Source organism: Ziziphus jujuba, chromosome 7 (genome assembly GCF_031755915.1).
Source record: "Ziziphus jujuba cultivar Dongzao chromosome 7, ASM3175591v1".
Lineage (NCBI taxonomy): Eukaryota > Viridiplantae > Streptophyta > Magnoliopsida > Rosales > Rhamnaceae > Ziziphus > Ziziphus jujuba.
Window position 1 is genome coordinate 16,458,170 of NC_083385.1, and position 17,547 is coordinate 16,475,716.

General features: G+C 30.2%; 2 protein-coding genes across 6 annotated transcripts; one reads left to right on the forward strand and one right to left on the reverse strand.

Annotated features, from left to right (window-relative positions):
• The first annotated feature begins 813 nt into the window (after positions 1 to 813).
• Positions 814 to 6,683, forward strand: LOC107425313 (polyadenylate-binding protein 2). Of its 3 annotated transcripts, XM_016035293.4 has the most exons (6): positions 814 to 998; positions 1,106 to 1,208; positions 2,091 to 2,161; positions 5,797 to 5,988; positions 6,170 to 6,297; positions 6,402 to 6,683. In XM_016035293.4, the coding sequence occupies exons 1-6, from the start codon at positions 876 to 878 to the stop codon at positions 6,448 to 6,450; spliced, it is 666 nt and encodes a 221-aa protein (XP_015890779.1). In that variant the 5' UTR covers positions 814 to 875; the 3' UTR covers positions 6,451 to 6,683. The 3 variants fall into 3 exon arrangements, with proteins under 3 accessions (XP_015890779.1, XP_015890782.1, XP_015890781.1); XM_016035296.4 differs by lacking the exons at positions 814 to 998; positions 1,106 to 1,208; positions 2,091 to 2,161 and adding an exon at positions 3,071 to 3,678; XM_016035295.4 differs by lacking the exons at positions 814 to 998; positions 1,106 to 1,208; positions 2,091 to 2,161 and adding an exon at positions 3,071 to 3,647.
• A 6,436-nt stretch (positions 6,684 to 13,119) lies between these two features.
• Positions 13,120 to 16,754, reverse strand: LOC125423874 (phospho-2-dehydro-3-deoxyheptonate aldolase 2, chloroplastic). Of its 3 annotated transcripts, none has more exons than XM_048479607.2 (5): positions 16,038 to 16,750; positions 15,252 to 15,529; positions 14,299 to 14,575; positions 13,900 to 14,145; positions 13,120 to 13,576 (listed from the first exon to the last, which is right to left on the reverse strand). In XM_048479607.2, exons 1-5 carry the CDS (start codon positions 16,569 to 16,571, stop codon positions 13,319 to 13,321), a joined length of 1,593 nt encoding a protein of 530 aa, XP_048335564.2. In that variant the 5' UTR covers positions 16,572 to 16,750; the 3' UTR covers positions 13,120 to 13,318. The 3 variants fall into 3 exon arrangements, with proteins under 3 accessions (XP_048335564.2, XP_048335566.2, XP_048335565.2); XM_048479609.2 differs by having other exon boundaries at positions 13,358 to 13,536; positions 16,038 to 16,754; XM_048479608.2 differs by having other exon boundaries at positions 13,358 to 13,539; positions 16,038 to 16,754.
• Positions 16,755 to 17,547: the final 793 nt, after the last annotated feature.

The following is a 17,547-nucleotide window of genomic DNA, read 5'->3' on the forward strand; positions in this document are numbered from 1 at the left end:
TTATTTTATTATATTTATGTTATGGGTGTTTGGGTAGTGATAAAATTAGTGGGAATCTAAAATTACTTTAAGTGAAATTTTTTTCTGTTTAGATAACTTTTAAGAGAAGAAATTTGTGAGTTCCAATGGAAAATAAATTTCAGAAAATGACAGGAAAAATGAATCCTACTGAATATGTATTATTTTAAAATTATCTAAAAAACTGATATTACTTATTTTTTTAAATACAATTTTATCCTTTAATTTTAATGTATAAATTTATTTAGTTACTTGTAAATTTTATTTTCCTTTATAATTAATCAAATATTGTCAAAAAAATTATAAAAAAACTCATTCTCATGAAACTGAATCCTAAAAAACTGATTTTTCAAAAATTAATTTTTTTCAATATTTTCCTTTTTATCAAATACCCCATTAAATAAACATAAAATCCTTTCATAAAAAAAATCCTTCCAAACCACAGATTATATCCTATTATGTTATAAAGCAACTTTATATCCCACTTACATGTCCTTCGTACTTCATATTATATATTTATGTTTATTTTCTAAATATACATTTAGCTAAATGATTATTTAAAGAAAAATTATAAAGAATGAGAGTCATAAAAACAAATTTATAAATTTAAACAATTAATTAATTTTTCTTTCAAAGAGGAAACAATGTTTTCTTATTGAGTAATTTTTGTATATGCTGATAAAAAAAATGTGAAAAAAAAAGATTTCCTAATTCCCCAATTTATTTAGTATAAAATAATTTTATTTTATTTTTGGGCCCGTCCTCGCAATATTATATATAAATATATCTCTGGTGAGGTGATAGGCCGTACGCTATTTGGAAACGAAGAGAGGGAGAGGGAGAGAGAGAGGGGAGAGATGGAGGAAGAGGAACATGAGGTGTACGGAGGAGAAATTCCCGACGAGGGCGACATGGAGGGAGACATGGACGTTCATCAGACGGACGTCGACATGTCCGCCGCAGACGACGACGCCGTCAAGGTCTTATCGATTTTGGACCAAAACCCTAGTGATTGATTAAGTACGTTACCTCAAAAATCAAAAGCCCTAACTGTGGTTTTGTGTGCCTCTGGCGGTTGATGTTGCAGGAGCTGGACGAGATGAAGAAGCGCTTGAAGGAGATGGAGGAGGAGGCCGCTGCCCTCCGCGAAATGCAGGCCAAGGTCGAGAAGGAGATGGGAGCTGTTCAAGGTTCCGTTTCTAAAATCATTTTTTTTTTTTTTTTTTTTTAGCTTTTAAAGTATAGAGCACTGATTGAATTTGAGATAGTCGTTTTGATTCCGTTTGTGCTAGCTATAGAAACTGTTAAATTTGATTCCGCATTATATTCGTGTTTCCTGAAAAGAACGAATATATATATATATATATATGTATATACTCAAAGTACTATTTTTTGTTGTGTTTTGATTCTTAGAAGTATAATTGTTCGTAAAAAGTGTCATAGGTGTATTTGGCTGCAAATTAACTTTAACTGGAAGCTGAAATTTGGTTTGTGCACTGGAATATTCTATGCAGAATAGTCAATAACTAATAGTTTTGTCCAGAAAATATATATTGTTTTTCCTCAATTATGCTTGGCTGGTTTCTTGATGAATTGAAATGACATCCAGCTAAGTGCTGGACTGGTGAACTAAATGGTGATTTGTTAATGAGGGAGAAGAAATAGGACGTTACAAATGTTAATATGTTTGTAAGAGTACTAATTAAGTGCGATGGGATTCTGATACTTAAATGTTAAGAAAATGTCTGAGATCATTTTTTGTGTTTTGTGCTCTGTTCGTTTTAATACTTATTAAGATCTGATTTTCTTGAGTTTGTCCCTTTAATTGTGTCGATGCATTCTATCATAAAGCATATTTTGCAGTCATAGAGGTCTGTTGTGGATTAAAGTCTTTTTCAAGTGCCTAGCAGTTAACATGCTTTGTTTAATAATAATTTTCCCTAAAAAGAAACTACTTGAAAACTTCCATTTTATGATTTAGACAAAGAATTCTTACGTGTTTATTTTTTTCTTTAATCTGTTTATATGTTTAAACTCATCTATCTACCTGGATATGTTATATTTTCACACAGATCCTGCTAGCGCCGCAGCTTCTCATGCAAACAGAGAAGAAACAGATATGCGATCTGTGTTTGTTGGCAATGTGAGTACACCAGAAATCCCTATTTTAGCAATTTCCTTCTTCTTCTTCTTCTTTTTCTTTTTCTTTTTTTCCTTTTCTTTTTTTTTTCCCCCACCATCTCTTTCTCTTTCTGTGGATAAGGTGTCATGCATTATGGATGGCATGCTTTTATGGTGATGAGAGTCATATTTAGTCTTGTTTTCATGGAGTTTGAAGATGGTTAAGCTTGGACTTTTTTTTGGTATTGCGAGACCTTATCTTTTAAATAACTTTTTTATATATTTCATACTTGCTATGCCGTTGAAGAAAAACCATGCAGGTCGCCAAAACCAGTGGTTTTCTTTTATGTAACATGTCTGTGTGATCTTATTACTTTGCTTGATTGCATCATCCATTAAATTTTAGATACACTGGTTTTCTTTTTATATCTCTTTCCTTTCCCCTCATAATATTTAGACTTCTTTTTACAATATAATTTTTCAATGGATTCTTCTGTTAGTTATTCTACCTTTATGTGCAGTTTCATAACAAAAGTGAATAAATATACTGTTGGTTTGTTGAAAACATATTGCTTTCAGATTTTAGGCTATCAATTTATTAGCTTATTAGTTAATACCGAACAGAACAACAAATCTGGTGGAAGCTAAAGTTTCCATAGAATTTGATATCTATTATTGTTCTTAAGCTCACCAAGACAGTTAAGGCATGGTGGTAATGATAACTTTTGATAATACTGGTCAAGCTTTTTGGCATATTAAGTTGTCTGACTTATTTATATGAAGTAAAGTTGTTTCTGAATTGAGGGGATGTATGGATGTGGATAATAGAAATACATCAAACTTTGAAGTCATGGTTTGACTTTATGTCTTACTATAATGGCAGGGTCATTCTTATTCCTGAAGTTCTGTTTATAAGCGCTGGAATTTGTTTCTGTGTTTTGAGGGTGGGCCAATGTATTCTGTTGTTAATTAGGGTTATATTAGAGGGGAGGAGGAAAAAAAATCCAATTTTGCATGTTCAAAATTATTAAAAAAAAAAAAAAAAGTAATAAGAAGAAGAAAAGAAAGAAGGAAAAAAAAAAAAAAAAAAAAGGAAACAAAAAAGAAGAAGATGAAGAACAAGGGGGAAAAAAAAGGAAACAAGAAAGAAATTCTCAAAAATTTTCAGTGGAAAAAATGATTAAAAGAACATTTGGAACTGAAAAGAAAGCATGAATGGAAAAAAAGATGGAAAAATAATTGAATTGTGGAAGAGGCATTAAATTGAGTGGTAATTCAAACTACTTTATTTATAAGAAAGAAGTGGAGTATAAGTATTTGAGCTTTTGTTGGCCAAATGTATTCCTGGTGATCACTGTGGTTGATTGAAGTAGAATGTGATTTAAGATGCTTCATCTTCAGTACTCAAGAGCCCAACAGCATAGTCTTCAGAGAGCAGAGGAAAGTTTTGGACATGAAATTCTAGTTGCAGAGCCTCTCTGTGGTTGGAAATGATGATCGTTCCTCGAGTATGTGTGCTCATTTAGCATGAGGCAAGGGGTACATGTTTACCACTTACCTGGCTTAATTCTCTTCCTTATTCTTTGTGTTCCTCCAAACTTTGAAAAGAATTGATTTTATACTGTGTTTATTCAGTTTTCTATCACTAACAATGTCTCTGTGAATCATATGGACCTTGGCAAGTTTAACTGCTACTAGTCACAATTCAATTAAAAAATGTTCGGCTAAATCAGATAGCATACTGAAAAATCTTTCTTATTCACAGACTATCTACTTAAGAATACTTGTTTTATTTTATAAGGTTATATTTATCTGTACATGATAGTTTTGGTAAGGTCATTCTCATCATGTGGAGACTATTTTTTTTTCTTTTTTTTCTTTTTTTTAAAGATCATCCATCCTGGAAAGTTCAACCAATTAAGTGAAAGTTGAGTGAGACACACAAATGTTAGGTATAGTTGCAAGTTTGCACCTATAATCAGAATGATATTTCTTTTGAATATTGAATTTTACATCATGGAATTATTTTGATTCTGCATTTTGATACACTGTTATTTTTCATTTCTCATTGTCAAATCTTGAATAAAAATGGAAATAATTAGATTTCAACAAGAGGACTGTAACCTTAGCTCTGAATAGTTCCTTTATTCAGAAGTTTTTACAGTTGATGTCAAATGAATCTAAGTACGCACTGTACTGTCTATGATAGCCTGATATTCTGTTTATGGAGATTGATGGGAGTAAATTTGTTGAAATGCTGGCAGGCAAGATTTGGTTTAAGTATAGCGGGTAAAATTGGCTGTAACAAGTGGAAAAAAGGCTGAAGCATGTGAGATAGGCATGCTAAGGTGTGACAAGAGATGAAGGGTTGTTGATAGCAAGGAAAGGGAGATGATGATTGTTTCTTAAGGAGGTCAACATTTATGGTTGTGATAAAACATTGGTATGAGGCTATTTCAACAAGAGGACTGTAACCTTAGCTCTGAATAGTTCCTTTATTCAGAAGTTTTTACAATTGATGTCAAATGAATCTAAGTACGCACTGTACTGTCTATGATAGCCTGATATTCTGTTTATGGAGATTGATGGGAGTAAATTTGTTGAAATGCTGGCAGGCAAGATTTGGTTTAAGTATAGCGGGTAAAATTGACTGTAACTAGTGGAAAAAAGGCTGAAGCATGTGAGATAGTCATGCTAAGGTGTGACAAGAGATGAAGGGTTGTTGATAGCAAGGAAAGGGAGATGATGATTGTTTCTTAAGGAGGTCAACATTTATGGTTGTGATAAAACATTGGTATGAGGCTATTTGGAAAATAAAAATGTGATATTGCTCATGATATGGCATAGATGATTTGTAGCAAGCTGAAGACATGGATGAGTTGTGTGGATAAATTTCTTATTTAGGACATATGATGGAGATTTTACTGGTTAGGAGAATTTGCAAGAGTGATATTCTAATGTGTCACCACCCTAAACTTCCTGACAATAACAAATAGCACATAACTTAGGAAGGGTGGCAAGGTTAGGTGTGTACTGCCACAATGGTGTGATGGCAATTCATATCTTTCTCAGAATAAGTAATTTGTAGTACTTTAGACGTTAATAGGTTAACAATTTATCATAGTAAGTTTTACTTGGATTTGGAAAGGGAGATGATGATTGTTTCTTAAGGAGGTCAACATTTATGGTTGTGATAAAACATTGGTATGAGGCTAATTGGAAAAGAAAAATGTGATATTGCTCACGATATGATATAGATGATTTGTGGCAAGCTGAAGGCATGGATGAGTTGTGTGGATAAATCTCTTGTTTAGGACAGATGATGGAGATTTTACTGGTTCGGAGAATTTGCAAGAGTGATATTCTAATGTGTCGCCAACCTAAACTTCCTGACGATAACAATTAGCACATAACTTAGGAAGGGTGGCAAGGTTAGGTGTGTACTGCTACAATGGTGTGATGGCAATTCATATCTTTCTCAGAATAAGTAATTTGTAGTACTTTAGACATTAATAGGCTAACAATTTATCATAGTAAGTTTTATTTGGATTTGGTTTCACTGCATCTTGGATTGTCTAATGTTCTAGTGCCCGCGATTTTTTGTCATTGCTGACTCTGATTTGGTTGTGAAATTCTTTGATCAATCATGTTTTGCAGGTTGACTATGCATGCACTCCTGAAGAAGTGCAGCAACATTTCCAATCATGTGGTACTGTTAATAGAGTGACTATACTGACAGATAAGTTTGGCCAACCAAAGGGTTTTGCATATGTTGAATTTGTAGAGACAGAAGCTGTACAAGAGGCTCTCCTTCTGAATGAATCTGAGTTGCATGGCCGGCAATTGAAGGTATTTTTTCTTTATTCCTTTTCTCAATTTTTTTTTTTTTTTAAAAAAAGAAAGAAAAGAAAAGAAATGAGATCGTTTTAATTCATGAAACATACGAATTGTCGGTACAAGGAGGCTCGATCTGTTATATGGGGATTATTAGTAGTGATTATATGAAGTGTTTTGTATGCATGTACTTCAGGTTTTGCCTAAAAGGACAAATGTTCCTGGGATGAAGCAGTACCGACCTAGACGTTTCAATCCGTACATGGGTTACCGCATAAGGAGGCCATATGTGCCCCCTTACATCTACTCTCCTTATGGGTATGGGTAAGTTACCTCCATTTCTCTTCCTTTCAAGTTCCAACACAATATGGAGTGTAATTATTAGATTGATGATATGCTTTCTTTTTCGTCCATTAAACATGCTACAGGAAGGTTCCCAGGTTCAGAAGGCCAACCCGATACATGCCCTACTACTAGAAGAACACTATGTTATCTCGGTTGTAGCGTATACTTATGGTTGGATGGATGTACCTTCCTCATTTCAGACCTTCATTATATATTAAGGGCGGCATAGAAGAGTTTAAGTACTGAGATTTTACTTTGCGTCGAATTTCTAGACATATATATATATATATATCAAGCAATTATTGTTGGTCTCTCCTTTGTGTGCACTTGAAGTTGACTAATAAAATTGACTTTTTGATGAATAATTTCTACCTCTATTTTTTTTTTATTTGTTTTTTTTTTTTTTGGCGGCGGTGTGCGCCATGGGGTGGAAATTATATATGGTTATTAGTTTTTTATTCTCCTAATATAAGGATTAACTCTCTGTATGGAAGGTTTAAACTAAATTTTGTGAACACTATTTAAATTAGATGCATATATAATGATATAGCTGCTTCAGTTGAAAAACTTTATGGAATAGATTGAGACACAAAGATATTTATGAAAAAAATAAAGTTAATAAATTACCTGTAGTACCAAGTAAATCTACATTTTGAAAAGTCACTAAAATGATTGCTCTGTTTTAACATTCCATGAAAACGACATTTTAAAGTTTTGCAAAAAATCTGTAATAAATAAATTTAACTTATATTCAAATTTTTGTATTACATTTTTAAAACTTTTACATTGTATTTTTAAATTGTGATTTGAAGAGAAAGGTTATGGTCCGCTCCATCCATATGCTAATATGTATTATAGTAGATGCTTTTTTAAAAAACAATCGATTTTTACTATTTATATACAGTAAAACTATAATCTTTTTAAAAAAATATCAATTTTGATATGGATCCCTATGTAGACGGATAGTGTCATAGCTTTTTCCGTGATTTGAGTACCCTACTTTTTCTTGATCAACAATTTGAGCACGTTACTTAATAAATATTAGCAGAAGATGGCTGATTATCAAGCATATAATTGTCCTTTGGTCTAAAGTAACAAAGCCTTTCGTGATTTTGTGTTACAGGAGAGGGGCGCTTTTGCCAACTTCTGATGTTCAGCTTCTCCTTTGCTTTTGATTTATAAAACTCACCTTTTCTAGCGAGGCCAAAAAAAAAAAAAAAAAAAAAAAAAAGGTAACAAAGCCATTACTTTTTGGATAAAAATTTAAAGCTCAAATTTTCATACTCCAAAACCAAAATAAAAATAATCTAGCGATATAATTAGTACATTATTCAAATAAATGCTACTAATTTCTTAACCTTACAAAAGGTATTAAACCGAGAAATTGTCTATGCTGTTTGATACTAAATAGACCATATACCATTTTACCAAAATGATAAAAAATTAAAAAAAGAAAAGACCAGAAACCATCTTTGTGTATACTCTCATTGGAAGAACATTCGGGGCACCTTTTTCAGAGAGTAAAGTCTATTGTTATCAATGCAAGTGTAACAATTTGAATATTGATGTGAGCCAAATGGTAAAAGTTATTTCTGTTTTAAATAAGAACCCAAGTTTGAATTCCCCACCATCAAAAAAATAAATAAATAAATATTGATTAAAGAGAGACTGCCTGGAAAAATATAATTTAATGGTTGAGTAACTTTGAATGCTAAATATAGAAGCTTTGCTTCAGCCAAAAAAAAAAAAAAAAAAAAGAAGCTTTGAATGTTGTTAAATGGGTTTGATAGTTTATACAATCTGTACGGAAAAAAAAATTAAGTTTATTATTTTATTTTGATAAGAAAAGTTTCTGTTAAAGCTTAAGATAATCCATTATTTGTTTTTCATAATTAAAAATATGATATTATCAACCATAATACTGAGTTCATATATCCCCACACCCCTTGATTAAAAAATAAAAATAAAAAATCTATAATTCTTTGATCTAATTAAAGAAATATTTACCCAAAAAATACCAAAGAAATATTGATTCTTTTATAGGAAAATATAATATTAACTTAATATTTCTAAAATATAAAATTCTTTATAAAGTTGATGACCACAAAAAAATTCTTTAAAAGATAAAAAGGGTAAATTTTCAAGTAAAATAACAAAATGAAAAATGAGTGTCGGATCGTTTTTAGTGCAAAGAGCCACTTCTTAATTTAAAGGGCCAAGCACTCAAAAGAAATTTTTTTTTTGATAATTTATTTTAGTTTTTTTTTTTTTTTTATAAATTTTTTTTTCTTTGGTATCATAGCTCATACATTTTCTGGACATTTTACTCTTGCTTTCATGTCTTCCTATTTGAAACGGATGTGGAACCTTCCCTCATCAAGCTTTACTTTTAAGCTTTTTAACTTCTAATGACATGTAACAAATAACCAATCAGAGGTCATGATTTAATCTTTCAACTTTTATATGAATTTTATTATTTGTTATAACTGATGAGAATCGTTAAAATTTTAATTGAAATATTTAATTTTATTATTTTTTATTCTAAAATTTTAAAAGTAAATCATTTAAAAATAACTATTTAAATTACATTTAACACATAAATCCCACCAATGATTATTCACCAGTGAAACAAATAGTATATTTCTTTTTATATTCATTTATCATTCTTGTTCTATTTGTGAAGATTGATTTTTAGAAACATAATCTTAAAAGGAATTTGTAAATTTGTACAAATACAAAAATAGCTAAAAAGAAAATACTTTGAAGAGTTAAAAATATTTTGTAGGACTAAAAAAGTTTGGAAATTTTTTCTTTTGGAAAGTAATAAATTTTTTTAAAAACCTGTATGGTACTAAGCATATGATTAAAATTACAAAAAATGTTGTTGAAGTAGACCCAAAAAAAAAAAAAAAAAGTGGAAAAAATATATTCAAAGAGAATTTAAACATTGTAATATTTCCGTCCCTCTTGGGGTCATTTACCCCTCCAAAAGGTGTATATATATATATATATATTTTTTTTTTTATGAAATATTAAATAATTATATATAAATTATACAGTAGTTCTACAGTGGGTGTCTGTGTCTAACGTCCGTAACACTGGTTAAGAAAATTTCAATTAATTTGCACATCCCACAACATTTGTGGAACATTAAATGTTCACAGGCGCTTACAAATGGAGCTTTTTTAAGTTTTTCTATATATTTATAATAAAGCATTTCTAGTTGAAATGCAAAAATAATTTTATATAGTTCCAAAAAATTTATAATACTATCATAATATTGTTATTATTTATATATATATATATATATATATTTAGCTTTTACAATAAATCATCATGCTAGAAACCTTAAAACTTCCTCCAAAGCAAGGTTATGGTTATCAATTTTCCTTTCCCAGTTAACTGTTGTCTTGGATGATAATATTGGATTTGAAGTGGGTGATTCTCTGTCTTAAGAACAAAATATAGAGTAATTATTGAGGCAAGAATGGTATCCAAAAATGGAGCTGGTTAGTTAGGATTTAAAAAATGGAAAAGTTTTAGGAAGAGCAAAGAAGCTATTGGATCAAGTTTTGAGGTTTCCTCTTATCCTGGTAGTGACGTCAGTGACCTTTATAGATAGCTGTAACTCTTTTTTTGAAAAAACTACAAAAACTGTAAAATCTTAAAAAATATAAATAAAATAAAAAAAGAAAGAGCGGCACCAAAGAATCGCTAGAATCCAACTGGAGATTCGGTGGCCATCTTCAGCGGATTGCCGGTGTGGTGACTGCTTTTGTTTGTTTTCTTTGGACAATGGCTGGCTACTTTTTTTTTTTTTTGAAGATAGATATTAAGGAAAAAAAATTAAATGGGTGTAATTTAGATGTTTATGGGACTGTGTATAGATTTTTTTACATTGCAAAAAAAAACTTATTTTATATATATATAATTTTGTTATAAAAAACACCATTTGTTTTGCATTTGTGCGCGCCGAGCACCTTGCAAAATATTGCGGAATGTACAAATTAACTGGCCTGGCATTGTGGAACGTTAGATGCATATAAACACTCTTTATATGATGCTCTCTATAGCAAGACTCTATATATATATATATATATATATACACAATAATAATAACTTATGAACAAAGAAACAATTATTGAATTATGTGCTTCTTAAAATGTCTAAACTTTTTGTTTGTATGAAAATATTATGCAAAGGGATTAACTGATAATATAACAAATGTTTGAATAAGCACACATTAGTACCACCAGTGGCGATGGCCACCATGCCTAAACCACCCTTTTTTTTTTCATCCGATGATTGACCGACCTATATTAAAAAATTGTAACTTTTTGTTTTTTAAAAGAAAAAAAAAAGTGACTTAATTAAACAATATAATATACATCTTTTACAGGAATAAATAAAAAGAAACAGTTGGATTTATTGCAAACTAATCTTTAGAAAAATTAACAAGGAAGTAAGTGAAAAGGAAAATATGAATAAATTAATCTTCTTTTTTCAATGAAAATAATACAATTGATAATTGCCATGTTATGAGATATATATAAAAATAATATGAACTTAGGTTGATTCGTTTCTAAATCCTTAACAAATAAAGCATGGATCGTTGTAAAATAAGTTTTAATGGAAACTTCAATCCTTAATCAACTTATGACTAAAAACTTTGGTATATATAGTGATGATGCCACAATAAGGGATAGAAAACCTATTGATAAATCTAAGGTTTGAACGCCATACTAAAAGCTTGATAAGTTCAATAGTTCTTAAAGAATTTAGAAAATAACTCTCACAATTATGTTGAAAATTCTTAAAATGTTTCATTCAACTAAAATGTATGCCTATTTATCTATAGATAAAGTACAAATTAAATTAAGCTAGTTTTCTAAAACAAAAATTAACATTAAACCTAGTTTCTTAATCTCAATTTGACTAATCAATCTTCTTTGAATTGAAATTAAGAAATGTAATTTAATTCAAACATAGCTTTCTAATCTTAATTTGAATAATTAACGTTCCTTTAATTGAAATTAGGAAATATGATCCAATTACATAATTAAAGCAAATTAGGAAACTAATTTAATACTTGTCCTAATATAAAATAAACACAAAAATAATTGAGATTCCTAATTAAAATTTGAAAATTAATTAATAACTAGGACACAAAGAAAAGTCAAGTCCATAGAAATGCCACATAGGACACCACATAACACTACTACATCATCATATGGTTGCCCATCACTCTGCCACTTCAACAATATGCCACATCATCGTGCCAAGTCAACAAAGGTGTTTTTTCATGAATTAAGCTATGTAATCCTATACATTGGACCATTTTTTATTCAACTTTAGTAGTGAATTTCCCTTGAAAGCTAAATACCTCATGAATTAAACAATCTAGTGCTTCTTTGAATCTTTTAGCTTGAGCTTGTGTTATTGGTTTCATCTTCAATTGTATAGGATCTTGGCTACAGCTTATTGTGCTCCTAAGCAAGTTCTCATCAGAAAACTTAGGTAATGCTTGAATCTGTGTACTCAATTTAAAGTCTCAAGAATTTTAAAAGAGTTTAAAATCTAGAAGTATTTTATTAAGATTTTAAAAATGTTCATATAAGTTAAGAGATATTCGATTTAGATTCAATAAATTTTATAAATTTCGTTAAAATTCAAGTGTATTCAATTAAAATTTTGTAAATTTTTCTTAAAAATATAGGATATTTAAAAAGTCATTAACTTAAAAATGTTTTAAAAAATAATATAAATTTAAAGAGATTTTAGAAGTAAAATTGCAAAGAAAAATATTAATATGAAATACAACTTTAATTTCAAATATTTTATTGAATTTTTACAAATTCTGTATGTAAGAATTTATTAAACTTTTTAAAATATATAACTTATTTTAAATTTATTAAATTTTAAATTGAATATTTCTCTAAAAAAATTTAGATCATTTGGGATAGAAACTGTATGGAATTAAATTATTTGAAATATTTAAATAGTATATATAGGGAGTGATGGTTACAGAGATAGTGACAAATAGTATTTAATTTCCAAATATACATAGAGACTTTTAAATGTACTGCCTTTTTTCTTCGTAATTATGTTTTTATTTTATATTATGAACTATTTTGATATTTAAAAATATTAAGGGTGTCAATCTAATTAATGATTTACTATTGAAGGTGTCAAAATGTACAAATAGCAATTTGTTCCAATGGATCCAAATTGTAAAAAAAACAAAAAGTAATGATCTTATAAACAACGTACATTGCTATAAGTTTATACTGGTCATGTAACATCCTATCCTCAACTCCTCCTTTTTCACTTTTTTCACCTTCTTTGCTATCTATAGACAAATTTAAAAATGATACAAATAAAAATCAATAAATTAAAATAAAAGTATCACTTGATGATCTAAAATAAACTTAGCGTTAGTTTAGAAGATTATTTTTCTATATATATATATATATATATATGTGTGTGTGTGTGTGTGTGTGATATTCATCTAGCATACTATATAATCTATCTACTTTATGGTATATGATATTGATATAGCAATAATATTAAGAAAAAAAATACAAATATATATATATATATATTTTAAAATTTTAAATAGTATTTATATAGAATATATGACAATTTAATTGGCTATTATTAAAAATATTATTTTTTATTTTGAATTTTAATACTAAAAAATAAAAATAAAAATAATTGTAGCAAATTAATATTTTTGTACATAATTTAATGATTTTACTGCTATATGGTCTCCATAAGATAAGCTAGTAATTTATTAGAACATGACTATATATACCTTATAAAATTCAAATTTATAGATGGTTAAAAACTACAGCCCTTATTTGAAGCAAAAACAATATATATATATATATATATGTATAGATATGATACCCTTAGAATTTTTTTTACTACTAAAATGCATCAAGATGTTTCGTCCAAAAAAACAAAAAATACACCAGGATATGTCATAAGAGCCACTGTCTTAAAAAAGTAAACGTGGAGCTGCCAATATTCTTCTGTTCCTCAGGCGTTCAGCAATAATAAAGGCCAGCTCAAGAGACTGAGAAGCATTCAGTCTAGGGTCACAATGTGTGTGGTATCGTGAGCTCAGGTCATCCAGAGTCACCGTCCGAGACCCTCCGATACACTCCGTCACGTTCTGTCCAGTCATCTCCAGATGTATTCCTCCCGGATGACTCCCTTCTTCATCATGCACATCAAAGAATGCTTTCACCTCAGCCTACAATATTTCAATTCATTATGTATGTATAGATATATATATATATATATATATAAATATTTTAGTGGGGACGTGGAGCATGGTATATATTGCTCGATAGCCACAGATTCATGTTTGGATTAAATGTAATCATTTGATTGAATCTGTGGGCTATCTATCGAGCAATATATCTTGCCTCATATCGCCCACTCAAATATTTTTGTATATATATATATATATATATTAAATATATATGTCAAGTACTTATGATCAAACAATAAAAAAGTCAAACATGCAAATTCAATGCAGTAAAAAAGACAATTAAGGAAAGCTGATAATCATACAAGAATGGCATCAAAAGGACGTGCTCTTCGTCCGCAGGGAGCTATGATGGTGTTCCCATGCATGGGATCACAGACCCATGTTACAATTTGCCCTGCTTGACGGACAGCTCTGATCAAATGAGGAAACTTCACTCTCATGTTCTCCGCACCCATCCTCGAAATTACTGTGATCCTTCCAGGCTTGTTACGAGGATTTAATATCTCTATCAGCTTAACCAGCTCTTTTGGATCCATTTTTTCGCTCACCTGGATATGCATTTATAAAAAAGTGTCACTCTTTTTCTGCTTAGTTTACTTTGTCTCTTTGTTATCACTGGTCGAATAAGAATGGAGATAGAAAAAAATTGAACAAAGGATTCTAATCCATGAGAAGGCGTGCACTGTAATTTTGTCAAACACCTTAATGCCAAGAGGATTGGCAACTCCTCTTAGGAACTCTACGTGTGCACCATCCAATTGGCGAGTACGCTCCCCAACCCAAACCATGTGGGCAGAGCAATCATAGTACAGACCAGAAGTTGAATCCTTCCTTGTGAGTGCTTCCTCATAAGCTAAATGCAAACACTCATGCGATGTCCAGAATTCTGTTTTTGTCATGATAGTATGGTCAGTTGTAAGTCCAGCAGCATCCATAAATCCTAAGGTCTCATCCACTCGATGCGCGAGCTCCTTATACCTGTTATTTATGATATCGTCGAAGAAACAAAAAAACAAATTATAACTCAATTTCTCTTAAATATCAACTAATTAATTGAAACTCATCCATATCCATGCATATGCTTCTATTGTGAGGTTACCATCTATTTTACCATCTAATCTTGTATAAGTAGACTGGCCCGTTCAAATACCAAAACTCACAGTCATTAATATTGATCACAATACCATGTTATGTTATCACTCGTCCCCAAAGCTCTATGTATCATCTCAATAGCTTATTAAACTGTATATATGACAAAGGTATACATATTTAGTGCATATAATATTTATATATATATATAAGTGATTTGCTTATTTTAAAAAACATAATGATGTGGACAATAAAAAATAGAGTATACAGTAGCTAGTCCATCTGATTTTATATGTTAATCCTTTAATATTTTTATTTTTTAATATTAAAAATTTAAAGTAAACTTGTGAAGGTATACATTAAATTTTTATAGGATTATATGGATTCCATTTTTATTGTTCATATTATATGTTTCGAAAATAGTTTGTAAGAGAATATTTTTAATGTAATAACACTAATTTTTTAACAAAATAAATAAGGGATGATTATATGATAAATGTTAAAAGTTGTTATATCCCATCGAATATTTTAAATTTAAAATATATATATATATATATATACCCACCTATCTCTTTGTTGACTATGCTGGGCAAAATCAAGATTCCACTTAGTAACCCTTTGCAAGGAAGCATACCCACCGGTTGCAAAGGCCCTAAGAAGGTTGAGTGTAGCTGCAGACTGGCAGTAAGCCCTTATCAATCTCTGAGGATCTGGAGTTCTAGATTTCTCATCAAATGCAGCACCATTTATAAGATCCCCTTTGTACTTGAACAGCTTCATTCCATCTTGTTCCTCATAATCCGTTGATCTTGGCTTTGCAAATTGACCAGCCATTCTGCCCACCTGTGTTACAACAAAACAACATTGTCAATTAGTATTCAAATTCTAATTTTCCTACTCATAAAGGAATGGAGATCTTTTATGCCTATTTTCTTGTTTCTGTTAGTGGATAATCAGTATTAATATCTTAGTTCATTTTAAAAAAAGTTTTTATTTTTTATGGAAAATAAAAAAAAATTTCATAAAAATAATGAAAGTCACATGAAACAGGCAAAAAATATGTCCCAAATGTGTCCAAATTTTTTTTTTTTATTTGTTACCGATAACGATCACCATCTAATATGATAAATTATAATTGAAATATTTAATTTTAGATTTTTTATTTAAAATAAAAATAAATCTTTTAATAAAAAACCATATAAATTATCATTTGTTTCACCGTTGATCATTCACCCATTTAAAAAAAAAAAAAAATCCTGAAAATTACAGCTGAAATCGTTCTGTTTATAGTTCAAGAATAATTTTGGGAAATAAGAACAACTACAATCTAAAATAAACAACATGGACCAACCTTGATAACAGGCATTTGTCCACCAAACATAAGAACAACACCCATCTGGAGAAGTAGTGTAAAGGTGTCCCTTATTTTGTTGGCACCGAACTCCTTGAAACTCTCCGCACAATCACCACCTTGCAATAGAAATGCACTTCCCATGGCCGCCTCAGCCAACCTCTCCTCCAAGCTCCTCGCCTCGCCAGCGAACACGATAGGAGGGAAGTTCTCGATGGTATTCAGTACCGACTCCAGCTCATCCTTATCTGGGTACTCAGGAATCTGCAACAGCCTCCGTGATCTCCAACTATTTGGACTCCACTTTCCAGCACTCGCCGCTGATGGCACTGAAACCTTCGATGAAGACGACGATGGCTTGTTGGCTGCTTTCACAGCGGAAATGGGATGGACGGGTGTGAGGAGGTTGATCCTCTTCCAGCTTGGGAAGAAAGAAAAGGCAGGTTGGATATGGAGTTGAGAGGTAGCAGCAGAGAGAAAGCGGGTGTTGTACAGCGATTTGGAAGACAAAATTGACGTGTTCAGATCAGCCATTGATAATATTAGCAAAGTTGTAGAGAGTGAGAGAGAAAAAGAGCTCTAAGAACGAAAATGGTTTGTCTCTTAAGGAGTTTATAAGCAATGCTTGCTTACTAGCTTTACTTTCAGTTAACAATTGTTTTGTGCATACGCTTAGACAGTGTGGTGGGTTTCTCAGCTGCCATGTTCATTATTATTATTATTTTAAGCGCCAGAAGGGGATGGGTCATATGATCACCAAAAAAAAAAAAAAAAAAAGAAAGAAAAAAAAAAAAGGGGGTCATCCTTAAATAATTTTCAATATTGTCGTTTATTTTATATATGTAGAAATTAGTTATTAAATTATAATAATTATTATTATTTTTTTCATAAAACTCATGAGTGAGGGTTGTTTTTTTTTTTTTTTTTTTTTTTTTGGGATAAAAGAACTCATGAGTGAGGTTGTTTAGTAGTTTGTCTTTCATTTCCACACCTTCATATCATGCTTCTAGTCAAGCCCCCCTTCTTTAAATTAAAAAAAATTATTATAATCCTGGCATAAAAAATAATTAATAAAAACAATCTCATATGTGTCACTGGGTAATGTGTTTATATTTATTGTAAAGTATTCCATTCATAATTTAAGATTATCTTATAATCCTTATCATTTAATCGATCTGCAGTTGTTTCTATCACCAAACGAAAATTTTATGAATATAGCTTACGGCTAGTGATTCATTTATTCATGTATCTAGGATATACTATTTTGTCAATGATAAATTTCTTCTTTTTTTTTTTTTGGTGAATAAGAAAAAAAAATTGATACTTCTAATAGTGGTGTTATATGTATATATATAAATATATAGAGAGAGAGAGAGAGACAGAGAGAGGAAAACCTTCAAATCAGAGCGATTATTTTAATCAATATAATGGCATAGATATTATCCAATATCCGGGTTTAATTTATGGCAAAATTAATGATAAAAGAAAAAAAAGTTAGCTTGCTTATAAA

Excerpts from the sequence above, each read along its gene's own strand:
- LOC107425313 (XM_016035293.4), top strand. The coding sequence starts at position 876 with ATGGAGGAAGAGGAACATGAGGTGTACGGAGGAGAAATTCCCGACGAG. Across the intron at positions 1,209-2,090 it reads GGAGATGGGAGCTGTTCAAG|ATCCTGCTAGCGCCGCAGCT; the intron begins GTTCCGTTTCTA and ends ATTTTCACACAG. Across the intron at positions 5,989-6,169 it reads TGCATGGCCGGCAATTGAAG|GTTTTGCCTAAAAGGACAAA; the intron begins GTATTTTTTCTT and ends CATGTACTTCAG.
- LOC125423874 (XM_048479607.2), bottom strand. The coding sequence starts at position 16,571 with ATGGCTGATCTGAACACGTCAATTTTGTCTTCCAAATCGCTGTACAAC. Across the intron at positions 15,530-16,037 it reads GACAAATGCCTGTTATCAAG|GTGGGCAGAATGGCTGGTCA; the intron begins GTTGGTCCATGT and ends GTTGTAACACAG. Across the intron at positions 14,146-14,298 it reads CCAATCCTCTTGGCATTAAG|GTGAGCGAAAAAATGGATCC; the intron begins GTGTTTGACAAA and ends ATGCATATCCAG.